The sequence below is a fragment of the Heterodontus francisci genome, chromosome 37 (genome assembly GCF_036365525.1).
Source record: "Heterodontus francisci isolate sHetFra1 chromosome 37, sHetFra1.hap1, whole genome shotgun sequence".
Lineage (NCBI taxonomy): Eukaryota > Metazoa > Chordata > Chondrichthyes > Heterodontiformes > Heterodontidae > Heterodontus > Heterodontus francisci.
Genome location: NC_090407.1, coordinates 22369614 through 22396864, shown reverse-complemented (window position 1 = coordinate 22396864; position 27251 = coordinate 22369614). Strand labels below are relative to the sequence as shown.

Genomic DNA, 27251 nt, shown 5'->3' with positions numbered 1-27251 from the left:
TAATACATGAAGTGCAAGTAGTATAAAGGCTAATAGCAAAAATTTTTATCAATATATTAAGTGAGTGTGGCAATGTGGGTCTATTAAAGACAGTTACAGGCAATATTGTAATAGACAAGAAAGGTAATTGCAGATTCATTAAACACAATTTGTATCTATTTTCAGAATAGGAAGATAAAATGCCAATAATAAAAAGGAAACTAAGAAATCAAGGGGAGAAACATATTGGATTCAATACAAGTAACAACATGGTAATGGAGAAAATAAATGAATTTAAATTAGCTAAATATCCAGGATATGATGGTTTCCATTCCAGGGAGTAAAAGGTGAGGAAATTGCAGAAGCGTTAATCATAATCTTTCAAAGCTCTCCTGATATGGAAATGTGCCATTAGATTGGAAATTTGCTAATGTCACTAGATCATTTGAGTGAGAGAGAAGCCAGGTAACTTTTATAGGCCTCAGTTTGTAAGTTGTGGGCAATGTGTCATTAGGGACAGAATGGCTGAGTACTTAAACATACATTAGCTGATCAGAGAGCAAACAAGGATTTATTAAGGGCAAGTCAGGTCTAACTAATCTTGTTGAGTGCTTTGAGGAGGTCACAAAGTTAAGTTAAGAGAGTCTTTGGATGTTATCGATATGGACTTCCAGAAGGTATTCACTAAGGTTCCACACAAGAAATGATCAAAACTGAGAGTGCACAGAATTGGAGGTAGCCTTTTGGAGATATTGGGAATAAAGGTACTCAGATTGGTCAGATGTGACACGGTCTAGGGATCGGTTATGGAGCCTCAACTTTTCACCATATTTATTCACGTTTGGATGAAGCAGTTGTATATTCAAGTTTGCAGTTGACACCAATTAGTAGGGACAGTAAGTACTCCAGATGGCAGTAGGAAGTTGCAAAGGGACATAGACAGATTAAGTGAGTGGGTAATACTATGGCAAATGGAGTTCAATGTGGACAAATGTGAGGTCATCCACTTTGCAGTCAAAGATAAATCAGAGTCTTTTTTTAAGGTCCATTCTATGAAATTCTCACTCCCAACCCCTCTGCCTTTCTATCCTCATTTAAGATTCTCCTTAAGAACCACTTCTTTGACTAAGCTTTTGATCACCCCTCCAATTAAGCATTTAGTTTTGCCTGATTATGCTTCTATGAAGCACCTTTGACTGTTTCCCTACATCACCAAGAAAAGGAGAAAAAGAACTTTACAATGAGGTTAAAAAAAAGTTGTTAACAGATTTCACAAAATGTCCTGTCAACTGGTTTGGTTCGGTTCATATTTAAAGATTTTATTTTCAGTACAATACAAAAAGTACGATATACAAAGAAAAAACACATACCTCACACAAATGTCTATGTTTAATTTATAAAATATTCTTTCACCCAACCACAATTTCTTCCATACAAACCAAGGCTTCAGCATTCTCTAGGACACTGCAACCAGTCTCCAGTGAGATAAGACAGGTCTGCTCCCTCCTATCTTGTGAAGGCCCTAACCTATCATACAGCTGACTAATTCCTTATTATGGAAGCTGGTAGATAACTGCTGGGGCAGCTGCAGTTTCTAGATTAGAAGCCTTGTGCATTGTACAATGTCATATCATTGCTGTACAGTCTGTTCAGAGACAGTCTACTGAGCACATCTTAAAAAGCAATGAAAGCAAAATACTGCAGATGCTGGAAATCTGAAATAAAAACAAGAAATGCTGGAAATACTCAGCAGGTCTGGCAGCATCTGTGGACAGAGAAGCAGAATTAACGTTTCAGGTCAGTGACCTGAAACGTGAACTCTGCTTCTCTCCACAGATGCTGCCAGACCTGCTGAGTATTTCCAGCATTTCTTGTTTGTATCTTAAAAAGCAATGTCTGATCATGCAGGAGATCAACTATTTCAAAATCCTGACATAGAACTATAAATTTACACCAAATTTAATCTCATCCTCAAGGTATACAGCACAACACAATGTACATTATCAAACCACAAACTATCAGTACAAGAGGGTTAAAACCCACAGGTGCCAAGTCAGGATTTGATCCCTGTTACTGTTTCACATTTCATGAGTTTTGAAAGTTCTCTCATACCCCACAATTCAGTTCAGGGCTGAAACATGCTCTGTGCCTTGGGATCTCTGTTCCATTTAGTATTGTGGCCATAGGATCCTACATGCAGTCAGAATGTTTTCTGAGCTCTCTCCTCAACATACAACTGCATCTATAAAAGAATATAAAAAACACGAATCAAGAGCAAGTCCTAATATAACAGTAAGTACTGCACATACTGCAGCAGTGCTCAATAAATCCATTTACAGGAATCACTGTTATAATTTCCTTCAGATATAATCCAGGAAGCAGCAGTCACAATAAACCACTGGATTAATTCTACAGTCCCATGCATTTGGCATCAAATGGGTTCAGAAAGTTCAAAGAAAACAAACTAGAGTACATGATCCAAGTTGCGGTATTTTCCAACAAATGGCCTCACCTGCCACTCAAAGTTACCACCTAATGCATTCTTCTGGTCAAGAAAACTTTTCATAAACACCTGATGAGTTACAATCATAATATAAGTGAGCTACTGTCACATGAACCACAAATAGAACATAAGACACCCCCTGCCAGAGTTAAAGTGTTACCTTCAAGATATCTGATGTCATAGTTTTCAGCGGGATTAGCCTTGGCTCTCGCATGTTCACTTCCTGTTCATCAGCATGGATCCACGGGAAGTCCTACACAAGGAACAAATAAACAGTGAATCTGAAACAACATTAATTGTTTATTGAGTATTTGTTCTCAGGTTTGGGAAATTTATTGCTTATCCATAGTTGCCCCAAGATCCTTGAATCGCTGCAGTCCCTACTGTGATGCTGTTCCCAGAACGGTGCTCAATAGCAAACTCCAGGATATTGATCCAGTGACAATATGGGAATGGTGCTGTATGTCCAAGTCAGGGTAGCGTGTGACTTGAGGGGAATTTACAGGTGGCACTGTTCCACATGATGTTGCTGCTTTTTTGCCTTTCAGTGATAGGGCATGGGGCTGGGAGTTCCTGTTGAAACAAGCTTACCACTGATGATAGAGAAGTTGATTTTGGATTCAATGGCAAAAGGCACCATGTTTTGTACTGGATGGTGTTACTTGAGAGTTGTTGCATCAACCCGATCCAAGTGAATGGGAAAAATTCCATCACAATCCTTAGTTGACCCTTGTGGAATGTGGAGAAGCTTGGAGGGGTCAGGAGATGAGCCACTCATCATAGAGTATCTAGGCTCTTCCCTGGCGACAGTGATGATATGGCCAATTCAGTTATGCTTATGGTCAATGTTGTTAATGCTAACTTAGCTATGGTGACAACACAGGTCAAAGGAGATAATTGGACTTTCTCTTGTTCGAGATGGACACTTCCCAATACTTATGTGGTATAAACATTACCTACCACTTGTCAGTCCAAACCTGGATGTTATCCAGGTCCTACAACAGACCTATGTGGACTGCTCCAGTATTGAAAGAGTTGATTAGACCTGATTACTGTGGAACTGACAGCAAACATCCCCACTCTTGACCTTGATGTTGAGTGCAATTAATCAACTCTTCACTGACATTCAGCTCCTGCGTCAATATCTGAATAATGTCTGTGATGAGGTCTGGAGTCAAGTGGCTCTGGTGTATATGTTAGTGAGCAGGTTACTGGTAGTAGGTATTGTTTGACAATACTATTAATTACTTCTTCCATCATTCTACTGTGAATGTCAGGAGGCTGATTGGACGGTGATCGTTTGCATTAGATTTATCCTGTTTTTTCTGGATAGGACATATCTGGGGAATTTTCCACATTGTCGGGTAGATGTCTGTTATTGCTGCAATGGAATAGCTTGCCTGGGGACAGCTAGTTCTGTATTCAAGTCTTCAGCATTACAGCCAGGAATTATCAGAACCCATAGCCTTTGCTGTGTCCAGTGTACTCAACCACTTCTTCATTTCACTTGGAATGAACCAAATTGGCTGGGCACTGGCATTTGTGATGGTGGGACCTCAGGAGGAGGCTTAGTGGGTTTATTCACTTGACACTATGAGCTGAAAACACTTGCAAACACTTCAATCTCATCTCTTGCACTCATACTGAGCTCCAATGGATGGATATGGATGTTTATGAAGCTTCCTCCTCCAAACAAACAGTTGCCTGAATAACCATCTCCATTCTCAACTAGATGTAGTGAAGCTTCAGAACATGCCTCTGATCCAATGACTGGGAAAGCTCACAGCTGTCTATAACCTGTTGTTTTGGTGTTTAGCATACAGTCTTGTGTACCAGACGCTTCAGTTCTGGGTCTGCTTTTGTTCACTGTAATTTGGATATAGACACAGAGACAATAGTGTCAAAATTTGCAGATGATACCAAAATAGAAGGAATAGTTAATTCTTTATAAGTTTAAAGGAAGTTGCAAAGAGATATTGATAAGATGAGGGAATGGTCTAAAACATGGCAGATGGAATTCAACTTCACTAAATGTAAGGTGATGCATTTTGATAAAAATATAACATCTCTAATTATACTCAATGTCATGGAGCTGGAAGCAAGCCAAATTGGTGATGGATAGAAATTGGGGTTTGAAACTCAGGACACTGACGTTTTGCATGGTCTGATTTGATCTGAGCAAGTGGCTGGTTGGGAATGGAGCAGAGTTTATGCAAGGGCAGGAGGGTGGTGGCTCTGGTCTTCCCAATGCTCAACTTCTAGAAATTCTAACTCATCCATGACTTAATGAGAGTTTAATACCGTGGCGGCTGGAGTCACTATGGTGCAACCACGAGGCTGAGTTTCATGGATAGCATATTTTTGGATGTGGTCATCCCACAGCTTAAAAGAGTGCAGGCAGAGAAGGAAGGGGTAACTGTCAGGTAGGTAGTGCACGAGTCCCCAGAGTGCAACTCACTCTCCAACTGGGGAGTGCAGGCAGAACCAAGTCCATGGCACCATGAGTGACTTAGCTGTGGGGAGGGGGGAGGTGAAGGAAGAAGAGTGGAAGAGCAATAGTGGTTGGGGAATTACACTGTGAGGTGAACAGTCATGCTCTTCCGCGGCCGCAGACATGACTTCAGGATGGTATCTTGCCTTGCTGGTGCCAGGGTGACGGACGTCACTGAGCGGCTACAGGACATTGACAGGAAGGTGAACAGCTGAAGGTCATGATCCATATTGACACCAATTACATAGGCAGGAAGAGGGATGAAGTCTTGCAGGGAGCTTAGGGAGCTAGGAGACTGAAAAGCAAGACCTCAAAAAGGTAGTAATCTCTGGATTACTCCCGGTACTATGTGCAGGTGAGTACAGAAATAGGAAGATAGAGCTGATGAATATGTGGCTGGAGTGATAGTGCAAGAGGGAAGGCTTTGGGACTGCTTCTGAGGGAGGTGGAACCTGTACAAGCCAGACAGGGTGCACCTCAACAAGGCCGGGACCAATATCCTCACAGGGGCTTTTGCTCATGCTGTTGGGGAGGGTTTAAACTAGCTTGGCAGGGGGATGGGAACCTAAGAGTAGATTCAGAAGGGAGAAAAGAAAAGTTGGAAATGGAAAGCTGAAAATTAGTAAGCATGTTTGGAAGGCTGAAGAAAGAAAGGCTAGAAAACAGACAAGGGAGTTTGGCAGTGCTAAATGGTATATACTTCAATGCAAGAAGTCAAGGGAATAAGGCAGATGAGCTGAGAGCACAGACTGACATGTGGGAGTATTAAATTGTAGCTATTATTGAGACATGGCTGAAAGAAGAGCAGGAATGGCACCTCAACATTCCTGGTTACAGAGTTTTTAGATGATAGAAGGGGAACAAAAAGGAAGGGGTGGTCATATTATTGCCTAAAGAAACAATTATAGCTGTGACAAGGGATGATATGGTAGAAGAATCATCAAATGAGGCCATATGGGTTGAACTGAAGAACAGAAAAAGGGCAATCACACTACTGAGAGTGTACTATAGACCCCCAAACAGTCTATGAAGGAAAATCTCTGAGAAGTCCACAAATAGGACAGTAATAGTGGGGGAATTCAACTACCCTAATATTAACTTCAGTCATAAGGTCAGCAGCGGGGATGTTCACTGATGACTGCACAATGTTAAGCACCATTCGTGATTCCTCAGATACTGAAGCAGTCCCTGTAGAAATGCAGCAACACTTGGACAATATCCAGGCTTGGGTTGATAAGTGGCAAGTAACGCTCGCACCACACAAGTGCCAGGCAATGACCATCTCAAACAAGAGAGAATCTAACCATCTCCCCTTGACATTCAATGGCATTATGATCACTGAATCCCCCACTATCAACATTGACCAGAAACTGATCTGGAGTAGCTATATAAATACCGTGGCTACAAGAGCAGGTCAGAGGCTAGGAATCCTGTGGTGAGTAACACACCTCCTGACTCCCCAAAGTCTGTCCACCATCTGCAAGGCACAAGTTAGAAGTGTGATGGAATATTCTCCACTTGCTTGGATGGGTGCAGCTCCAACAACACTCAAGAAGCTTGACACCATCGAGGACAAAGCAGCCAGCTTGATTGGCACTCCATCTACAAACATTCACTCCATCCACCACCGACGCACAGTGGCAGCAGTGTGTACCATTTACAAGATGCACTGCAGCAATGCACCAAGTCTCCTTCCAAGCACCTTCCAAACCCACAACATCTGCCACCTAGAAGGACATGGGCAGCAGATGTATGGGAACACTACCACCTGCAAGCTCCACTCCAAGCCACACAACATCCTGACTAGGAACTATAACGCCGTTCCTTCACTGTTGCTCGGTCTAAAATCCTGGAACTCCCTTCCTAACAGCACTGTTGGTGTACCTACCCCACAAAGACTGCAGCGGTTCAAGAAGGCAGTTCACCACCACCTTCTCAAGAGCAATTAGGGATGGGCAATAAATACTGGCCTAGCAAGTGACGCCCACATCCTATGATCGAGTAAAAAAAAACTGGGATAGGATTAGTGTGAAAGGCACAGAGGGAGCAGAATTCTTGAAATGCATTCAGAAGAACTTTTTTAGCCAGTATTTAGCAAATCCAACAAGAGAGGGGGCAGCTCTGGACTTAGTTTTAGGGAATGAAGCTGGACAGGTGCAAGTGGGTATCAGTTGGGGAACAGTTTGGTGAAAGTATTCATAATTCAGTTAGGTTTAGGATAGTTATGGAAAAAGACAAAGATAGAGCAGAAATTAAAGTTCTCAACTGGGGAAAAGCTAATTTTATTAACCAGAGATGTGATTTAGCTAAAGTGGACTGGAAACAGCTACCTGAAGGTAAATCAGTGCCAGATCAGTGGGAGGCATTCAAGAAAGAGATAGTGAGCATTCAGAGCATTTAAAGAGAAAGGGTGGGACTAACAAATCCAGAGCCCCCTGGATGTCAAGGGACTTAAAGGAGAGAATAAAGAAAAAAAGGGAAACTTATGACAGATACTGCAGAAAACCTAAGATTATAAAAAGCGTAGGGGCAAAATTAAAAATGAAATTAGGAAAGCAAAGAGAGGACCTGAAAAAATATTGGCAAGGAATATCAAGGAAAACCCAAAGATTTTTTATAAATACATGAAGAGCAGAACGATAATTAAAGAAAGATTACAGCCTATTAGGGACCATAAGTGTAATCTGTTTGTGGAGGTGGAAGACATGGGTATGGTTTGTTATGATCCTACTTTTTTTTTGGAGTCTGCGATGTGCCTTTGGGGCTGTGGGAGGGATCAGTGCTGCTTTGAGAACAAGCAGGCCTCAGGAATTACTAAGATGCAGCATTTTGGTTGCCGTTGGATATAACCATACGGAGAAGGAATCAACCAGATTCAATCAATGCAACAGCCATTCATAGACTGAGGATCGAGATATACAATGTTGCAATTAACTGTTTGAAATTAGCTAAAAACTGTCTTTTGACACAAACAGACAAACAGCTGTTCGGCCAGCATATACTGAAGAAAAGAGAGCTCTCCCTCAGTTTATTTAAACCTTATTTTTATACTCTCAAAATTCTGAAACGTCAAGCCAGATTAATTTCTTAAAAGAAAATAACCAATTACTTTAACTACTGAACGCTGGAAGAAGAGGAGCATCACTTCAACTGCTGAAATAGACAACTGACTGTCCTACTGTTGATGAACCTTTTTCTCCCCACTGGATGGCTGTGAGGACTTCAAGCAACCTTGGACTGTTCCACATTGGAAGACTCCACTTTGGCAGGAGCGTAAATCTGCAAGGACACTTATTTTTTTCTATTTTAAATGTTTAAATCTTAGTAGGGTTTAAGAATTTAGTTTTTCTAATTAAACAGTTCATTTGTCGATCTAAAGACACCTGGTTTGGTTGGCCTCAGTTGAGAATTAATAGATGGTCAATTTGGCTGTGGTTTTCTTTAATTTGGAAAGTTTAAAGTGATATGTTAGGCGATCTGTGGAGTGGCAGGACTGATTTGACAGTGCGTTGCTCCCACTGCAATCAGAATCGTATATTTTGATTGGGGGCTTTGACTTGAGCGGTCAGTCGTAACATATTAATTAGGTGGCTCGCGTCTGGGATTGAATCAGACTAATTTGACATCAAGGCAGCATTTGACCGAGTATGGCATCAAGGAGCCCTAGCAAAACTGAGGTCATTGGGAATAGGGGGAAAACCCTCCGCTGGCTGGAGTCATACCTAGCAGAAAGGAAGGTGGTTGTGGTTGTTGGAGGTCAATCATCTGAGCTCCAGGACATCACAGCAGGAGTTCCTCAGGGTAGTGTCCTCGGCCCAACCATCTTCAGCTGCTTCATCAATGATCTTCCTTCAATTATAAGGTCAGAAATGAGGATGTTCGCTGATGATTGCACAATGTTCAGCACCATTCGTGACTCCTCAGATACTGAAGCGGTCCATGTCGAAATGCAGCAAGACCTGGACAATATCCAGGCTTGGGCTGATAAGTAGCAAGTTACATTCACGCCACACAAGTGCCAGGCAATGACCATCTCAAACAAGAGAGAATCTAACCATCTCCCCTTGACATTCAACAACATTACCATCGCTGAATCCCCCACTATCAACATCTGGGGGTTACCATTGACCAGAAACTGAACTGCAGTAGCCATATAAATACCGTGACTACAAGAGCAGGTCAGAGGCTATGAATCCTGAGGCGAGTAACTCACCTCCTGACTCCCCAAAGCCTGTCCACCATCTACAAGGCACAAGTCAGGAGTGTGATGGAATACTCTCCACTTGCCTGGATGGGTGCAGCTCCAACAACACTCAAGAAGCTCGACACCATCCAGGACAAAGCAGCCCGCTTGATTGGCACCCCATCTACAAACATCCACTCCCTCCACCACCAACGCACAGTGGCAGCAGTGTGTACCATCTACAAGATGCACTGCAGCAATGCACCAAGGCTCCTTCGACAGCACCTTCCAAACCTGCGATCTCTACCAACTAGAAGGACAAGGGCAGCAAATACATGGGAACACCACCAGCTGCAAGTTCCCCTCCAAGCCACACACCATCCTGACTTGGAACTATATCGCCGTTCCTTCACTGTCGCGGGGTCAAAATCCTGGAACTCCCTTCCTAACAGCACTGTGGGTGTACCTACCCCACAAAGACGGCAGCGGTTCAAGAAGGCAGCTCACCACCACCTTCTCAAGGGCAATTAGGAATGGGCAATAAATGCTGGTCTGGCCAGCGACGCCCACATCCCATGAATGAATTTTTAAAAAAATTGGACGGTTCGCATTTGGGATAATATTAATTACTCGTCTCTGGGATACACTTAAGTTGGGGTCAATTGGAAACTCTATTGTTGGGATCTAAATCCAACACCAATTACAAAGAAATTAAAAGAACCAGGTCTCTTGTATATAAGTTACAGTCTATACCATTGTATTGGCATTTGTGGTTGCAGCAGAGTTTTTGGGACAGCAGAATGTTTCCCTGAGTGACTTGATAACTTTAACTAAGAACAAATTAAAAGAACTGGCAGCAAATTTGGGGTTAGAATTGAAATCAGGTGCCAAAAAAGCAGAGATAATTGACCTAATAACCGAACATCTGGAATTAGTAGATGATGATGATGAGCAATACAAGGAACAAGAAGGTAGTATTGAGAGTGATGCAGTGGTATTGGCTAGGATTCAGTTAGAAATGAAAAAACTTGAGGTGGAAAAAGAATTAAGAAAATTTGAATTGGAAAAAGAGGAAAGGGAAAAAGAAACAGAAATAGCAATAAGAAAACTTGAATTGGAAAAAAAGAGGAAAGGGAGAAAGAGAGCGCATTTCGGAGAGAAAGTGAAAAAGAGAGGGAATTTAAGTGAAAAGAGATGGAACAAAGACAAAAGGGTAGTCTTGAATCCAGGGAAAATTCGGGTCAGGAAGAATCTGAATTTAGCTCAGGACCCAGCGAAAAGTTGTTTAAATTTATACAGGCTCTTCCTAAGTTTGAGGAAAGGGACGTAGAGGCATTTTTCATATCTTTTGAAAAAAACAGCCAAACAGATGAAACAGACTGGCCGAAAGAAAACTGGACACTGCTTATGCAGGGCAGGTTGGTAGGCAGAGCTGATGAAGCTTATGCCATGCTTCCTAAACAGGCTTCTGCAGATTATGAGATGGCAAAAAAGGCTATTCTCACTGGATATGAGTTAGTCCCTGAAACTTACCATCAGAAGTTTAGGGACTTACAAAGATTGGCTGGGCAGACATATTTAGAATTTGAGAAGGTGAAGCAAATTACTTTTGACCATTAGATACGGGCATTAAAGATAGAAACCACATATGAGAACTTTCGAGAATTGATTTTCTTAGAATTTTAAAAACTCCATTCCTTCAGTAGTGAGAACTCATATAGATAACCTGAAAGTTTTGAAAGCTAGGCAAGCAGCAGAGATTGCTGATGATTTTGAGCTTGTGAATAAGCCAACCTATTTTGTTCATCACCTCCATAAACCTAAGAAGGATAGAAAGTGGGAGAGTGAAAAGAAGGCAAGTAGCCGAGGACAAGAAGGAACAGCTGGGAATGCTCCAGGATCACCTCCTCAGGTCAGAAAGGAAGGTGCTGAGGGTAGAAGTGAGGTTCGCAAGCCAAAGTGTTATCACTGCAACAAAATGGGTCATCTTCATTCAGAGTGCTGGAAATTGCGAGGTACACCCATTGGATTTGTTGGGGTACGCAAAGCTAGTGCAGAGGAAAAGACTCTGACTGAGAGTATAGCAGACCAGGCTATAGCTTTAACGACAGCTGCGAAAACAGATACTACAACTAAAAGGAGTGTAAAGGTTAAGAATAAAATACCTGAGAGTTATAATGAATTTTTGTCAAAAGGGAGAGTAACTCCATATCCTGTAAGTGAGGCAGGAAAACCGATTATACTCAGGGACACAGGAGCAACCCAAACACTCTTGCTGGGGAAAGATATAAGATTTCCACCAGAGAGCACCTTGAAGGCTAAAGTTTTAGTTAATGGAATTGGCGGGGAGTATATATCCATACCTTTGTATAAAATACACCTAGAGAGTGACTTAATATCTGGGATAGAAACTGTAGGTGTTTGCCAGTAAAGGGAATTGATCTACTCCTAGGAAATGATTTGGCTGGATCAAAAGTATCAGTTTTTCCTATGGTTACAGAGGAACCCAGTGAAATTAAGGAAACGGAGAAATTACAGGAACAAGGTCCAGGAATATTTCCTGTGTGTGTAGCCACCCGAGCAATGGTTAAACAGGATCCATTGTCGGAGGTAAAAGGGCACCATAAATAGATAGCCAAGTATCTGAAACCTTATTTGGGGATTCAGATAATCTAAATGAGATGTTTAACAGATCTTCTATAATTTCAGCACAGCAAGCTGATCCAGTGTTATAAAGAATAGCACAGTCGGCTCTGACAGAAGCTGAGGCAAAAGGAGTTCCAGGGTATTAACAGAAACAAGAGAAGAAATAGTAGAAGCTCTGACCATCATTTTTCAATCCTCTCTGGCTACAGGCTAGATGCCAGGGGACTAGAGTACAGCTAACGTTGTACCGTTGTTTAAAAAGGGAGAAAGAGATAGACCAAGTAATTCCAGGCCAGTCAGCCTAACCTTGGTAGTGAGAAAAATATTGGAAAAAATTCTGAGTCACAGGATAAATCTTCATTTAGAAAGACACAGATTAATCAAAGACATTCAGAAGGGAAGGTCATGTCTGACTAACATGATTGAATTTTTTGAGGAGGTAACAAGGAGGATCGTTGAGGGTCATGCATTTGATGTAGTCGATATGGATTTTAGCAAGGTTTTTATAAGGTCCAACATGGCAGACTGGTCACGAAAGTAAAGTCCATGGGATCCAAGGCAAAGTGGCAAGCTGGATCCAAAATTGGCTCAGAGGCAGGAAGCACAGGATAATAGTCGATGAGTGTTTTTGTGACTGGAAGGCTGTTTCCAGTGGGGTTCCGCAGGGCTCAGTACTAGGTCCCTTGTTTTTTGTGCTTTAAATCAATGATTTGGACTTGAATATAGGCAGTATGATTAAGAAGTGTGCAGATGACAAAAATTAACCATGTAGTTGATAAGTTAGAAGAAAGCTGAAGACTGCAGAAAGATATCAATGGACTAGTCAGGTGGGGGTGGGGGGAACAGTGGCAAATGGAGTCTGATAGAGAGAAGTTTGAGGTAATGCATTGGGGGAAGGCTAACAAGGCAAGGGAATACACAATAAATGGTAGGATGCTGAGAAGTGTAAACGAACTTTAGGACCTTGGAGTGCATGTCCACACATCCCTGAAGGTGGCTGGACAGGTAGACAAGGTAGTCAAGAAGGTATACGGGATACTTTATTAGCCAAGGTATAGATTATAAGAGCAGGGAGATTATGCTGGAACTGTATTGACACTGGTTAGGCAACAGCTGGAGTACTGTGTGCTGTTCTAGTCACCACCCTATAGGAAAGATGTGTTTGCATTTGAAGGAGGGTACAGAAGAGATTTACAAGGATGTTGCCTGGATAGGAGAAAGATTGGATCGACTAAGGTTGTTTTCTTTAAAACAGAGGAGGCTGAAGGGAGACCTAATTTATGTATAGAAAATTATAAGGGATCTAGATACAGTGGATAGGAAAGCCCTATTCCCCTTGGTCCTTAGCCAGGGGGTATGGATTTGGTAAGAGGTAGGAGATTTTGAGGGGATTCCATGGGAAATGTTTTCTCCCACTGGAACTCACTGCCTGAAAGGGTGGTAGAGGCAGAAATCCTCATAACATTTAACGAGTACTTGGATAGGCATCTGAAGTGTCATAACCTACCAGGCTACGGACCAAGAGGCAGAAAGTGGTATTAGGCTGGATGGTTCCTAGTCGGCAGTGCGCATAAGATGGGCCAAATGGCCTCTTTCCATGCTGTAAATTTCTATGATTCTATGAATACAGCACAGAGGTAACCCTCCTGTTGGAGGGCGAGGTAGAGCCAATGCCACCAACATAAATGTGGAAACTGAGTCCATGCTTATCGATTATGTCAAAGAAGGCAGAAGGTCATGGATTGTTTGCTGGAGAACTCTGAAGGTGACTGTGTAGGAACAGAAGCCATTGTTGGATATGCATTGGTTACATTTGGACAACGATGACGACAACAACTACTTACATTTATATCGCGCCTTTAATATAATGAAATGTCCCAAGGCATTTCACAGGAGCATTATAAAACAAAATCAAGCCACTAAAGGAAATATTAGGTCAAATGACCAAAAGCTTGGTCAAAGAGGTAGGTTTTAAGGAGTGTCTTAAAAGAGGAAAGCAAGGTAGAGAGGTGAAGGAAGGGTATTCCAGAGCTCAGGGCTGAGGCAACTGAAGGCACAGCCACCAATGGTGGAGCGATTAAAATCAGGGATGTACAAGAGGCCAGAATTAGAGGAGTGCAGATATCCTGGAGGGCTGTGGGGCTGGAGAAGATTAGAAATAGGAAGGGGCGAGGCTAAGCTGGGATTTGAAAACAAGGATAAGAATTTTAAAATCAAGACGTTGCTTGACCGGGAGCCAATGTAGGTCAGCGAGCACAAGGGTGATAAGTGAACGGGACTTGGTGCAAGAGAAGACATGGACAGCAGCGTTTTGGATGACCTCAAGTTTACAGAGAGTAGAATGTAGGAGACTAGCCAAGAATGCGTTGGAATAGTCAAGTCTAGCGGTAACAAAATCAAGATTGAGGGTTTCAGCAGATGAGCTGAGACAGGGGCAAAGTCAGGCAATCTTACGGAGGTAGAAATAGGCAGTCTTAATGATGGCACAAATATGAGGTCAGAAGGTCATCACCAGGTTAAATGTGACACCAAGGTTGAGAGCAGACTGGCTTAATTTCAGATTGTTGCCAGGGAGAAGGATGGAATTGGTCACGAGGGCATTGACTTTGGAGCGGAACTGCAAACAATGGCTTCAGTCTTCCCATTATTTGACAGATAGGAGTGTAATCATGCAAGGACAATCCCATGGAGTTGGACAAAAGAGGAGAGGCAATAAAAGATGATATGGTCAGCTGGTCAACTGTGTCAAAGAGGGATAATGGACATGATCGTATAGGATGCACAGGTCATGGGTTGGTGTTCTAAAGCAGGGGATGATGCCAGTAGTTTTGAAAGGGAGAGGCACAATGAGCAAAGGGAGCCATTAATAATGTAAGCAGACATGAGGTCAAGGTCCAAGCTCTGAGCACCCAGTCACAGCTGGATATAGAGAAAATTTCCCCACCAGAGACACATGTAATTAATGTATACAGTTATCAATGCATATGAGAGACTCTAGCCCACTTCAATGTCTACCCAGATAGTCTGCTCACCTTTATCACCTGAATCTTCTCCATGTTTCGAGTGGCAACATCTCGGGTATGAACCAACACAGTGAAGGTACAGCCTAGAAAAAAAAAAATCACATTTTTAATACATACGAACATCGGAGGAAAACCGGGCCTGAAACAAAAACCTAGGAGGAACTTACTCCAGCTTCTGCATTAGAAAGTTACAAAGCAATACCTAAATAGAGTCATGTTCCCTCAATAGCACAGAAAACTAATCCAAAGAGCCATGTAGACCAGGAAAGTCCCAGGCTCAAGGCTCAGTCTGTGCTACATTAGCTGAGCATCTGGGGCAACGTTCGGGTTACAAGTGCTTCAATTAAGTATCGAAGGAGTGTTACATTTTCAGGGGTTTGGTGCTTTGACTGAAGCATTAAACTATCTGCCTGTCCACAAGTATGTAAGTAACAGATCCTAAGGCAATGCTCAAAGAAGAGCAGGCAGCTCTCCTGGAATCCTGGGTAACATTCCCTCCTCAACTAATACCAACAAAACAAATGATCAGTTTATTTATCTCATTTACTTGATGCATGACTGTGCTGTGCATGTATTAGCTTTACATTTGCCTATTTGTTGTTATTTGTTGGCTGTGAAGGACTTTAGGCATTCCAAAAACATGAAAGCATGAGAGGTGATAAGTAAATTAAAGCACTTTCTTCTGTAGTCCTCTGCATTAGGGAGGAGAAAAGAGACAGTGTTATCCAGTGGAAAGTATGTGGAGATTGGGAAATGACAATTAAATTCAACTAAGAAATTACCCACTCAAATAGGCTGCCAGTGATTACCATCTGGGCTTAAACATCAAGAATAGCCCTTTGGGTGTATATCAGAGAGCAGATAAAAGGAAAAACTGCAGGAAATAGCAACAGATCCATCAACAGGTGAGGTGAGTGTGACTGTCCTTGACATCAAGGCAGCATTTGACAGAGTATGGCATCAAGGAGCCCTAGCAAAGCTGAAGTCAATGGGAATCAGGGGGAAAATTCTCTGCCGGTTGGATTCATACCTAGCACAAAGGAAGATGGTTGTGGTTGTTGGACGTCAATCATCTCAGTCTCAGGACATCACTGCAGGAGTGTCTCAAGGAGGTCCTAGGCCGAACCATCTTCAGCTGCTTCATCAATGGCATTTCTTTAATCATAAGGTCAGAAGTGGGGATGTTCGCTGATGATTGCGCAATGTTCAGTGCCATTCACAACTCCTCAGATACTGAAGCAGTCCATTTGGAAATGCAGCAAGACCTGCACAATATCCAGGCTTGGACTGATAAGTAGCAAGTAACATTCGTGCCACACAAGTGCCAGGCAATGACCATCTCCAACAAGAGAGAATCTAACCATCTCTCCTTGACATTCAATGGCATTGCGATTGCTGATTCCCCCACTATCAACATCTGGGGGTTACCATTGACCAGAAACTGAACTGGAGTAGCCATATAAATACCATGGCTACAAAAGCAGGTCAGAGGCTCGGAATCCTGCGGCGAGTAACTCACCTCCTGACTCCCCAAAGCCTGTCCACCATCTACAAGGCACAAGTCAGGAGTGTGATGGAATACTCTCCACTTGCTTGGATGGGTGCAGCTCCAACAACACTCAAGAAGCTCGACACCATCCAGGACAAAGCATCCCGCTTGATTGGCACCCCATCCACAAACATTCACTCCCTCCCAGTGGCAGCAGTGTGTACCATCTACAAGATGCAGTGCAGCAACACAAGGCTCCTTCGACAGCACCTTCCAAACCTATGACCTCTACCACCTAGAAGGACAAGGGCAGCAGATACATGAGAACACCACCACCTGCAAGTTCCCCTCCAAGTCACACACCATCCTGACTTGGAACTATATTGCCGTTCCTTCACTGTTGCTGGATCAAAATCCTGGACCTCCCTTCCTAACAGCACTGTGGGTGTACCTACCCCACATGGACTGCAGCGGTTCAAGAAGACAGCTCACCACCACCTTCTCAAGGGCAATTAGGGATGGGCAATAAATGCTGGCCTAGCCAGCAACGCCCACATCCCCATAAACAAATTTTTAAAAAATCTGAACGGAAAAAAACAGGTGAACAGTTTGGGCTAAGGTTCACATGTATTCCCACCATTTTCTGCTTTTATTACAGATTCTGAAGAATAATTGGTGCCCAAGAAACCATAACCTAGGAGAAGTTGTTACCTTCAGAAGGGAGAAAGTAGCAGAGAAAATAAAGTTGCTGTTCCAGAGAAGTGCAAAAAGAACTGTACGATTCCCTCAGTCAGATGGCACTCAGTTTTTCTCCTTCCCTTGTAAGCCCATCTGATGTAAGCAAAATTCATAGCTTGCTACGACTGTGTGGGCAGCAAATACACACCTAACCACAGATTTACCTGGAGGGTTGCTGTCAAGAATTGCATCACAGACACTGATCTTCAGGATCGATGCTCGAAGGAGTTGCTCAACATGGGAAAGCAGCGAGTCAGAACTGCAAAACAACAATAAGATTAATAGATGACAGGGAAAAAATCTAACCAATAAAAAATTTTGGGCTGTGTACAAGTGCCTTTCAAATATTATGTTCTTCGTTACTCTTTCCTCCCTTTTACACTACTTTTCTCCCAAAGCCACTGACCCTTCCTGGGTTTTGCTCAACTAGCCTTAGTTACGCCCCGGTGGCGAGTCTTCAATTGTGAGCCTTAATGTTTGCAGGCTCTTGACTGTGGGAATATCACAGCCACGTGTGATCCTGACTTCACCTGTATGATACTATAAATCACAGAGCAAATAGCTACGCACACTCACAGGCCTCTCTGCTCCCAAATGGTTGACTTTGCTCTTCTCACTCCCTACCACTTCTTGCACACGAAAGTGCCCCAAGCCACTCCACCATCAAGGCAGCGTTTAACCGCAACCTGTTCAAGGGCAATTAGGGATGGGCAACAAACGTTGGCCTCGCCAGTGATACCCAATACCCACAAAAAAAATTTAAAAAGCTCCTTTTTTTCCTTGCCTCAGCAATAGGTGAGTTCTAATGAAAGGTCACAGGCCTGAAACATTAACTCTGTTCTCTCTCCACAGATGCAGCCTGACCTGTTGAGTATTTCCAGCACTTTGTTTTTATTTGAACAACAGAATTGCCTGTCTTCCAAAACTTAGGGTGTGCTACACAGCCCAGGCCCCCTGGGCTGTGCCAAGCTGTCACCAAAGATTGTTACTTTATAGAAAAGTGCCTAACTTACTGCAGTAAACACCTATTTATCCTTTAGACTGCAAACTGCCAGGGTGATGGGAGAGAAAGTAACATTCATCACAACAGTGTTGCATGCTCCCTGATAACCTGTTCTTTCTACTTCCAGAGCTGCTGGGCCTGCTATACCTTGCCAGAATCTTCCATTTAAATTTCAAGACTGAGATCTATATATTTTTGGGCACTAAAGGGAATCAAGGGATCTGGCAGGAAGGTAGAGTTGATGTAGAAGTTCAAGCTTGATCATACTTAATGGAGGAGCTGGATCAAAGGCTACATGGCCTACTCCTGCTCCTATTTCTTATGGTGTACTATTACCTAGTGCCACAGCTCAAACGTGTACTATTTTGTGGTGTACAAGCATCTGGGTAATAGTGATCATAATATTAGGTTTACAGCAGTTATGGAAAGGGACAAAGAAAAATCAAAAATACCCAACTGGAAGAGAGCCAATTTCAGTGATTTGAGAAGGGATAGGTGGACTGGAAACAAAGATTGGCCAGGAAAAGAGTTAATGAACAGTGGCAGATCTTCAAGGCTGAGATACGTCAGGAACAAACCAACATAGAGAGTCATAGGGTAATAGAGAGATACAGCACTGAAACAGGCCCTTCAGCCCACCGAGTCTGTGCCGACCATCAACCACCCATTTATACTAATTCTACATTAATCCCATATTCCCTACCACATCCCCACCTTGACTCAATTCTCCTAACACCTACCTACATTAGGGACAATTTACAATGGCCAATTTACCTATCAACCTGCAAGTCTTTGGCTGTGGGAGGAAACCAGAGCACCCGGCGGAAACTCACTGGTCACAGGGAGAACTTGCAAACTCCACACAGGCAGTACCCAGAACCAAACCCGGGTCACTGGAGCTGTGAGGCTGCAGTGCTAACCACTGCGCCGCCTTTTATTCCATATGGACAACGATGAGTCATCCAGAGCTAGAGCAGCCTGGATAATAAAGTAAATAGAGGTTAAAAGAAAACAGAAAAAGGAGTTTTATAACAAGTGTCAAATACAGAATACAGTAGAAAATCAGGCAGAATACTGAGTGCAATGGAAAAATGGAGAAGGATACAACAAGGGCAAAGAGAGAGTATGAGAAAAGATTTGTTCGTAACATAAAAGGGAACCCGAAAAAGCATTTAACAACATATAAAAAGTAAAAAGAAAGTTAAAGAAGTGATGTGGCCAACAAGGGACGAAAACAGAAATCATCTTGTACAGAGAGGACATGATGGAAGCATTGAATGAGTATTTTGCATTGATCTTTACAAAAGCAGTGAAGCTAATATTACAGTAAAGGAGAGGGGAGGAGAGATATCAGATAGGGAAAAAAAATAGATAGAAAGGAGGTACTAAATAGGTTTGCATCACTCAAAGTTATCAAGTCATCCAGTCCAGATGGGATGAATCCCAAGTTGCTTAGGGAAGATAGAGTGAAGACAGCAGAAGCTCTGATCACAATCTTTCAATCTTCCTCGGATACAGGAGTGGCATCAGAGGACTGAAGGATGGCAAATGTTACACCTCTGTTCAAAAAAGAGAGGGCTGAACCTAATAACTGCAGGCCAATCAGGTTAATGTCGGTGGTGGGAAAATTACTAGAGACCATCGTTAAGAACAAAATTAGTTTTCACTTGGAGAAGCATGGGTTATTAATGGAAAGTCAGCACAGATTTCTTAAAGGCAAATCGTGTCTAACCTGATGAAGTTCTTTGATGAAGTAAGAGAAAGTGTTGATGAAAAAAATACACATTTGATAAAGTACCACATAATAGACTTACTCAGAAAATGAAAGTACATGGTATAAAAGGGACAGTGGTAACTCGGGTGTGAAATTGACTACAGGATAGGAGGCAGAGAGTAGTGGTGAAAGGATGTTTTTTCCCTGACTGGAGGGACATGAGCAGTGGTGTCCCCCAGGAGTCAGTATTACTACGGATGCTGAAAATCTGAAATTCAATCAAAAAATCCTAGAAATACACGGCAGGTCAGACAGCATCTGTGGAGAGAGAAACAGAGTTAATGTTTCGGGTTGATGACCTTCCATCAGAACAGGGAAAAGTTAGAAATGTAATAGGTTTTAAGGTAAAATGAGGGAGGGTGCGAAAAAAACAAAAGGGAAGGTAGGGTGTAACACAGATTAAAAAACAAAAGAGTCGTGCAGGGCCAAAGGGAATGGTGATGGGGCAAGAAAAGAAACAAAAAAACAAAAGATGTGCCGAAAGCAGGTGTACTGCCATCCAAAAGCAAAAACAACAGAAAAACCAAAACATACAAAGGAAAGGAAACAAAATGGGGGCAGAGATTATAGTCTGAAATTCTTATACTCAAAGTTGAGTCCAGAAGGCTGGAAAGTACCTGATCGATTCTTTATGCCTACTGATCTAATAGTTTTGTTCCGTTGGATTTCCTGCTTCGGTTACGATATTTAGAATCGTGACAAAAGATAGACCTAACTGAATGGTTTTGAAGAGTGTTCAATTTGAAACACAAACAGATTAAATTGGCCCTGCTTGTGTCCTCAATCCAAGTTTAATTGTAACAATTTCAGAAACCTGATCAATAGTTTGGTGATGTAGATAGTACAAGAAAACAGAAAGCACTGAAAGTATCTCACCTGACAGACAGTAGAGGAGGCTGGGATATCTCAAAAACAAAGCGCTCCACAGGATGATGCTCTTTATCCAGGATCACCACCACCACCCGATCCACCTCATTCTAAACAGGAAAAGATCACAATCCAAATCACAGTCTACAAGTGGCTCATTCCAAGCAGGTGATCATCCACATATTAACAAAAAAAATGAACAAAGGTTGGCAGGAACCAATAACAGCCCCTCAAACAACAGTTTCTGCTGGTACACTGACATCTCAACAGCAGAAAGAGGGAACCAATGCTTCTCTGGATTGCAGTGACCTTTTTTTACCTAATTGTTCTCAGGTGGGTGACACTGTCAAGGCCACATTTATAGAAACATAGAAAAATAGGAGCAGGAGTAGGCCATTCGACCCTTCGAGCCTGCTCCACCATTCAATACAATCATGGCTGATCATCCAAACTCAGTACCTTGTTCCCGCTTTCTCCCTGTATCCCTTGATCCCTAAGAACTATATCTAACTCTTTCTTGAATATATTTAATGATGTAGGTAGGAATAGATGTCCAAGTCTGCATAGTGCGTACTTGGAGGGGAACTTGGAGGTGATGGTGTTCCAACAACATTATTGTTTCTTGTCCTCCTTTGTGGCACAGGTTGCGGGTTAAGATAACCTTGGAAAGTTGCTACAGTCCAGTCCACCGGAGATGGAAGAGGAGAGTACGAAATCCAGAAGCGGGATCACTCATTAAGTGGGCTACTCTGTCCTGGATGGTGTCAAACCAAGTGTTGCTGCGACTGCACTCCTCCGGTTAACGAGCCAGTGATCCATCAAACTCCTGGCTTGTGCCTTGTAGATGATGGAGGGGCTTTGCGCGCTCAGGAAGTAACTCATCCAGCATAGACTACCCAGCTTGCTCTTAATCATAACTTCCTTTCCTGAATTACCAAACAGATCAATAAATGGACAAAAACAGAGATAAAAAGCCTCTCTCTGCTGCACAAATATTTCAGGGAGATATAAAAAGTGAATATAGACAGACACTAACTTGTAACCCAAACAACTGCTGTGCACATTCTGGTAGTCACTTCACACAAGTAGAGACCCACCTCAAGGGGAATGAGGGTCAGAAGAGATAACGTGGTGTAGAAACGAATTCAATAAAGTGTAAGTTCATATAAACAGTTGTACGCAATGACAGAAACAGCCAATTAAAGTCTTCCTCACCTTCTCAATCAGAGGCTTGATGCAGTGCAGTGTGTCCTGGATGTACTGGTTAAGCTCTGGGTGACATGACATCTATACAAACACAGCATCCAAAGGGTAAACAAACGATCATTCAGCAAAAAAGTGATTCTTGATATTTTTTTTAAAGCATGAAATCCCAATGGCAGCTCCACACTAGCCAGACACAAATAATGCTGTAACCAAGTGGCGTAGACTGACACAATGTTCAGAGAATAAGCTATCTTGCAGTGCAGATCACTGCTTCAGACTATCAACAAGCTGGAAGCTCAACAGTTGTCTCACCTGGACAGGTACATTGTACTTTTTCCTCTTCTGAAAGATTCCGATTGGATAAACCTCCCGGACATACAGGATCATATGAATAGCCACTTCCAGAAATTCACACAGTACATCAGCAACCACTGGAGAAAGAGGCAGAGAAAAGGTGAGTTCAACCAGTTGCACAGAGGGGTGCGAGGGCATTGGGAGGAATTTGGAATGCTATTGGGCCTACAGTGGCGGCACAGTGGCTAGTACCGCAGCCTCACAGCTCCAGCGACCCAGGTTCGGTTCTGGGTACTATCTGTGCGGAGTTGCAAGTTCTCCCTGTGATGCCGTGAGTTTCCTCCCACATGCCAAAAGACTTGCGGGTTGATAGGTAAATTGGCCATTGTAAAAATAAATTGCCCCGAGTGTAGGTAGGTGGTAGGAGAATTGAGGGAAGGTGGGGATGTGAGAGGGAAAAATGGGATTAATACAGGATTAGTATAAATGGGTGGTTGATGGTCGGCACTGACTCGGTGGGCCGAAGGGCCTGTTTCGGTGCTGTATCTCTCTATGACTCAACTTAGCACAAACCATTGTAGTAGTGGCATAGGCAGAGGCCTCAGCAACCCTATACAGGGGAGAGGAGGGCAAATCGAATATTCAGTATTCCTGTTCCTAATCACTATCAATTATTTCACCTGAAAGTGCTCATGACATCAGGTGAACAAGGCATCAGGCTGTTATGATACCCCCAACAATGACTATTGTCCAACAACCACTTGAGCAAGCTACAGCAGGCAACTGATACGCATGGACCATGCTCAGTACTACAGAAAGCCAAGAGGAGTATAGAAAGTGGAGGGCTGAAATCAAAAAGGAAGTTAGGAAAGCAAAGAGAGGGCATGAAAGAATATTGGCAAGCAAAATCAAGGTGAACCCAAAGATGTTTCATCAATACATTAGGAGTAAGAGGATAACTAAGGAGAGAGTAGGGCCCATATAAGACCAAAAAGGTAATCTAAGTGTAGGGGCGGAATATGTTGGCATGGTTCTTACTGAATACTTTGCATCTGTCTTCACAAAAGAGGGGGACGATGCAGATATTGTAGTTAAGGAGGAGGAGTATGAAGTATTGGATGTGATAAACATAGGGAGAGAGTAAGTATTAATGGGATTAGCATCCTTGAAAGTTGATAAATCACCAGGGCCGGATGAAATGTACCCTAGGCTGTTAAAAGAAGCGAGAGAAGAAATAGCAGAAGGTCTGACCATAATTTTCCAGTCCTCACTGTATACAGATGTGGTGCCGGAGGATTGGAGAACTTCTAACGCTGTACTTCTGTTTAAAAAGGGAGAGAAGGATAGACCAAATAATTACAGGCCAGTCAGTCTAACCTCAGTTGTGGGCAAATTATTGGAATCTATTTTGAGAGACAGGATAAACTATCAATGATAGTCAGCATGGATTTGTTAAGGGAAGATCTTGTTTGACCAACTTGATTGAATTTTTTGAAGAAGTAACAAGGAAGATAGATGAGGGTAGTGCAGTTGATGTGGTCTACATGGATTTTAGCAAGGCTTTTGACAAGGTGACATGGCAGACTGGTTAAAAAATAAAATCCCATGGGATCCAGGGAAATGCAGCAATGTGGATACAAAATTGGCTCAGTGGCAGGAAACCAAGGGGTAATTGTTGACGGGTGTTTTTGCAACCAGAGGGCTGTTTCCAGTGGCGTTCCACAGGGATCAGTGCTGGGTCCCCCGCTTTTTGTGGTCTATATTAACGATTTGCACGTAAATGTAGGGGGCATGATCAAGAAGTTTGCAGGTAACACAAAGATTGGCCATGTGGTAGATAGCAAGGAGGATAGCTGTAGGCTGCAGGAAGATATTGATGGTCTGGTCGGATGGGCAGAAAACTGGCAAATGGAATTCAACCTGGAGAAGTGTGAGGTGATGCATCTTGGGAGGTCAAACAAGGCAAAGGAATACACGATTAGTAGGAAAATACTGAGAAGTGTAGAGGAACTAAAGGATCTTGGAGTGAATGTCCACGGATCCCTGAAGGTAGCAGGACAGGTCGATAAGGTGGTTAAGAAGGCATATGGAATCCTTTCCTTTATTAACCAAGGTATAGAATATAAGAGCAAGGAGGTTATGCTGGAACTGTATAGCTCATTGGTTAGGTCACAACTTGAGTAGTGTGTGGAGTCCTGGTCACCTCATTACAGAAAGGATGTAATTGCACTAGAGAGGGTACAGAGGAGATTTACGAAGATGTTGCCAGGACTGGAAAAATGCAGCTATGAGGAAAAATTGGATAGGCTGAGGTTGTTCTCCTTGGAACAGAGAAGGCTGAGGGGAGATCTGATTGAAATGTACAAAATTTTGAGGGGCCTGGATAGAGTGGAGGTGAAGGGTCTGTTCACCTTAGCAGAGAGGTCAGTGACGAAGGGACATAGATTTAAAGTGATTGGTAGAAAAATTAGAGGGGAGATGAGGAAAAGATTTTCACCCAGAGGGTGGTGGGAGTCTGAACTCATTCAGGAGAGTCTCGATATGCACCTCAAGTGCCATAATCTGCAGTGCTATGGACTAAATGCTGGAAGGTGGGATTAGAATAGGTGGAACGTTTTTCAGCCGACACAGCCATGATGGGCCAAGTGGCCTCTTCCTGTGCCTTAAACTTTCTATGATTCTATGCCTCATCCAGGGTCAGCACCTTCACAAGAAGGAAAAAGGAGACAATTCACAAGAAAATAACTGAGCTTGTTTTGTTACAATTTCATACAGAATATCATGAACTGACAGAATATTAAAGACTGCACCTTGTCCAAAATTGAGATCCTGTCGTGTGAGGGTGGCCATGTTCACAAGTTCCTGTCGGAGAAACAAAATCAATTACAACTGGTTCAGAAGGCATGGTTTTTAAAAAACTATGGGTTTTTATTCCTTGTTCCACTTGCAGATGGACAACAATGTGTACTAAAATGTCCCCAGACACATTATAGGAATGTTAAACAAAATTTGACACCCAGCCACAGACATGGGTGACCAAAAGCTTGGTCAAAAAGATTTTAGGGAGCATCTTAAAGGGGGAAGAGATCAAGAAAACTGATTCCATATCTCAAACGCATTCCCCTTTGGAATATTTGTAGTGATTTTCATTGAACATTCATCAAATCGTGCATTTCGAATTCCAATGTGTGTTAACCCATGGTACCACATTGAAGCCATGATCCAAGGCTGTGCAGCCCTGTAAATAGGGCCAGTATTGATTTGTGGGTAGAGTAATAGATGTAACTGAAAAGTCAATGGGATCTTCGAGCCACATTTCAGTGTCGATAAAACTTGGGAGATATTTGTGAAACCGGTGCTGGGACGGAAATGACGCGGGGGAAAAAATCACAGCCCAGACTAGAAACATGGGCTTTCCAAGAGAGAGATCCTGAGCTCCTTACCGCCGCTCACTCCGCCGGCGACTGACTGCACTCCAGCTTTTACTCGATCGACAGCCTCATTGTTCCTTGGTGGGGCCAACCAGCCACCTCCGCCAGCGCTTGACCTCCGACCGCTACCACTTCCCAGATACGCAATGCGCGTGATGTCATCGGCTTACGTGAAAGGAACGCGCCGTAGCGCGAGCTTCAGTTTAAACCGAACGGCTCCGAGCTACAGCGCGAGGAGCCCATCCGCTCGAAAACCATCCCCTGCCACACACTAACCTCACTCCATTCCTACTCTCACTTCACCCTCATACCCACCCCGTCCTCACTCCATTTTCCACCCTTCATCTCCCATCTTAGTTTAGTTTAGTTTAGTTTAGAGATACAGCACTTAAACAGGCCCTTCGGCCCACCGAGTCTGTGCCGACCATCAACCACCCATTTTATACAAATCCTACACTAATCCCGTATTCCTATCACATCCCCACCTATCCCTATATATTTCCCTACCACCTACCTATACTAGGGGCAATTTATAATGGCCAATTAACCTATCAACCTGCAAGTCTTTGGCATGTGGGAGGAAACCGGAGCACCCGGAGGAAACCCACGCAGACACAGGGAGAACTTGCAAACTCCGCACAGGCAGTACCCAGAATCGAACCCGGGTCCCTGGAGCTGTGAGGCTGCAGTGCTAACCACTGCGCCACTGTGCCGCCCAATCTTCACACCCTCCCCGACCTCACCCCACTCATTTCACCACCCTCTCCACCACACCTTCACCTCCATCTCACCCTCCCCTTATTCCCCACTTTCTCCTCATTCCTCACTTTCACCTCACCCTCTTGCCTCAACACCACCTTCACCCCTCACCTCATTCCCTTCTCTTACACCCTTACCTCATTCCCTTACACCTTCTTCTGGCAGGGCAGGGATCCTGAAGAACCAAGACAGCATGGAGTGGGCTTCGCCATCAGAAACTCCTTTCTCAGCATGATAGAGCCTCCCTCAAATGGCTCGGAACGCATACTGTCCATCCGACTGCTTACCACCTCTGGTCCAGTACACCTACTCAGCAACTATGCTCCAACACTCTGCTCCCCTCCTGAAGCTAAAGACCAGTTCTACGAGCAACTCCATATCATTAGCAGCATCCCCAACACCGAACACCTATTCCTGCTGGGGGACTTTAATGCCAGGGTTGGGGCCGACCATGACTCATGGCCCTCCTGCCTTGGGCGCTATGGCGTTGGAAGGATGAATGAGAACGGGCAGAGACTGCTTGAGTTGTGTACCTATCAGAACCTCTGCATCACCAACTCGTTCTTTCACACTAAACCCTGTCACCAGGTTTCATGGAGGCACCCAAGATCGCGTCATTGACACCAGCTAGACCTCATTGTCACAAGGCGAGCCGCCTAAAACAGTGTTCAAATCACACGCAGCTTCCACAGTGCAGACTGTGACACCGACCACTCCCTGGTGTGCAGCAAGGTTAGACTCAGACCAAAGAAGTTGCATCATTCCAAGCAGAAGGGCCACCCGCGCATCAACACGAGCAGAATTTCTCACCCACAGCTGTTACAAAAATTTCTAAATTCACTTGTAACAGCCCTTCAAAACACTC

The 27251-nt window shown here is 43.3% G+C and overlaps 1 protein-coding gene across 1 annotated transcript; it reads right to left on the bottom strand.

Moving 5' to 3' along the window:
• Positions 1-1261: 1261 nt before the first annotated feature.
• Positions 1262-25761, bottom strand: mad2l2 (mitotic arrest deficient 2 like 2). Its single transcript, XM_068017282.1, has 9 exons — positions 25640-25761; positions 25007-25058; positions 22215-22333; positions 21912-21983; positions 20706-20806; positions 17217-17311; positions 14835-14908; positions 2643-2735; positions 1262-2221 (listed from the first exon to the last, which is right to left on the bottom strand). The coding sequence occupies exons 2-9, from the start codon at positions 25044-25046 to the stop codon at positions 2180-2182; spliced, it is 636 nt and encodes a 211-aa protein (XP_067873383.1). The 5' UTR covers positions 25047-25058; positions 25640-25761; the 3' UTR covers positions 1262-2179.
• Between the last annotated feature and the right edge of the window lie 1490 nt (positions 25762-27251).

What these genes read in the sequence shown, in the direction of transcription:
- mad2l2 (XM_068017282.1), bottom strand. Translation starts at nt 25,046, where the DNA reads ATGGCCACCCTCACACGACAGGATCTCAATTTTGGACAAG. An exon ending in GGATCTCAATTTTGGACAAG is followed by an intron (nt 22,334 to 25,006) that starts GTGCAGTCTTTA and finishes CTCTTTCTCCAG; the next exon opens with TGGTTGCTGATGTACTGTGT. An exon ending in TGACATCAGATATCTTGAAG is followed by an intron (nt 2,222 to 2,642) that starts GTAACACTTTAA and finishes ATTCTTTTATAG; the next exon opens with ATGCAGTTGTATGTTGAGGA.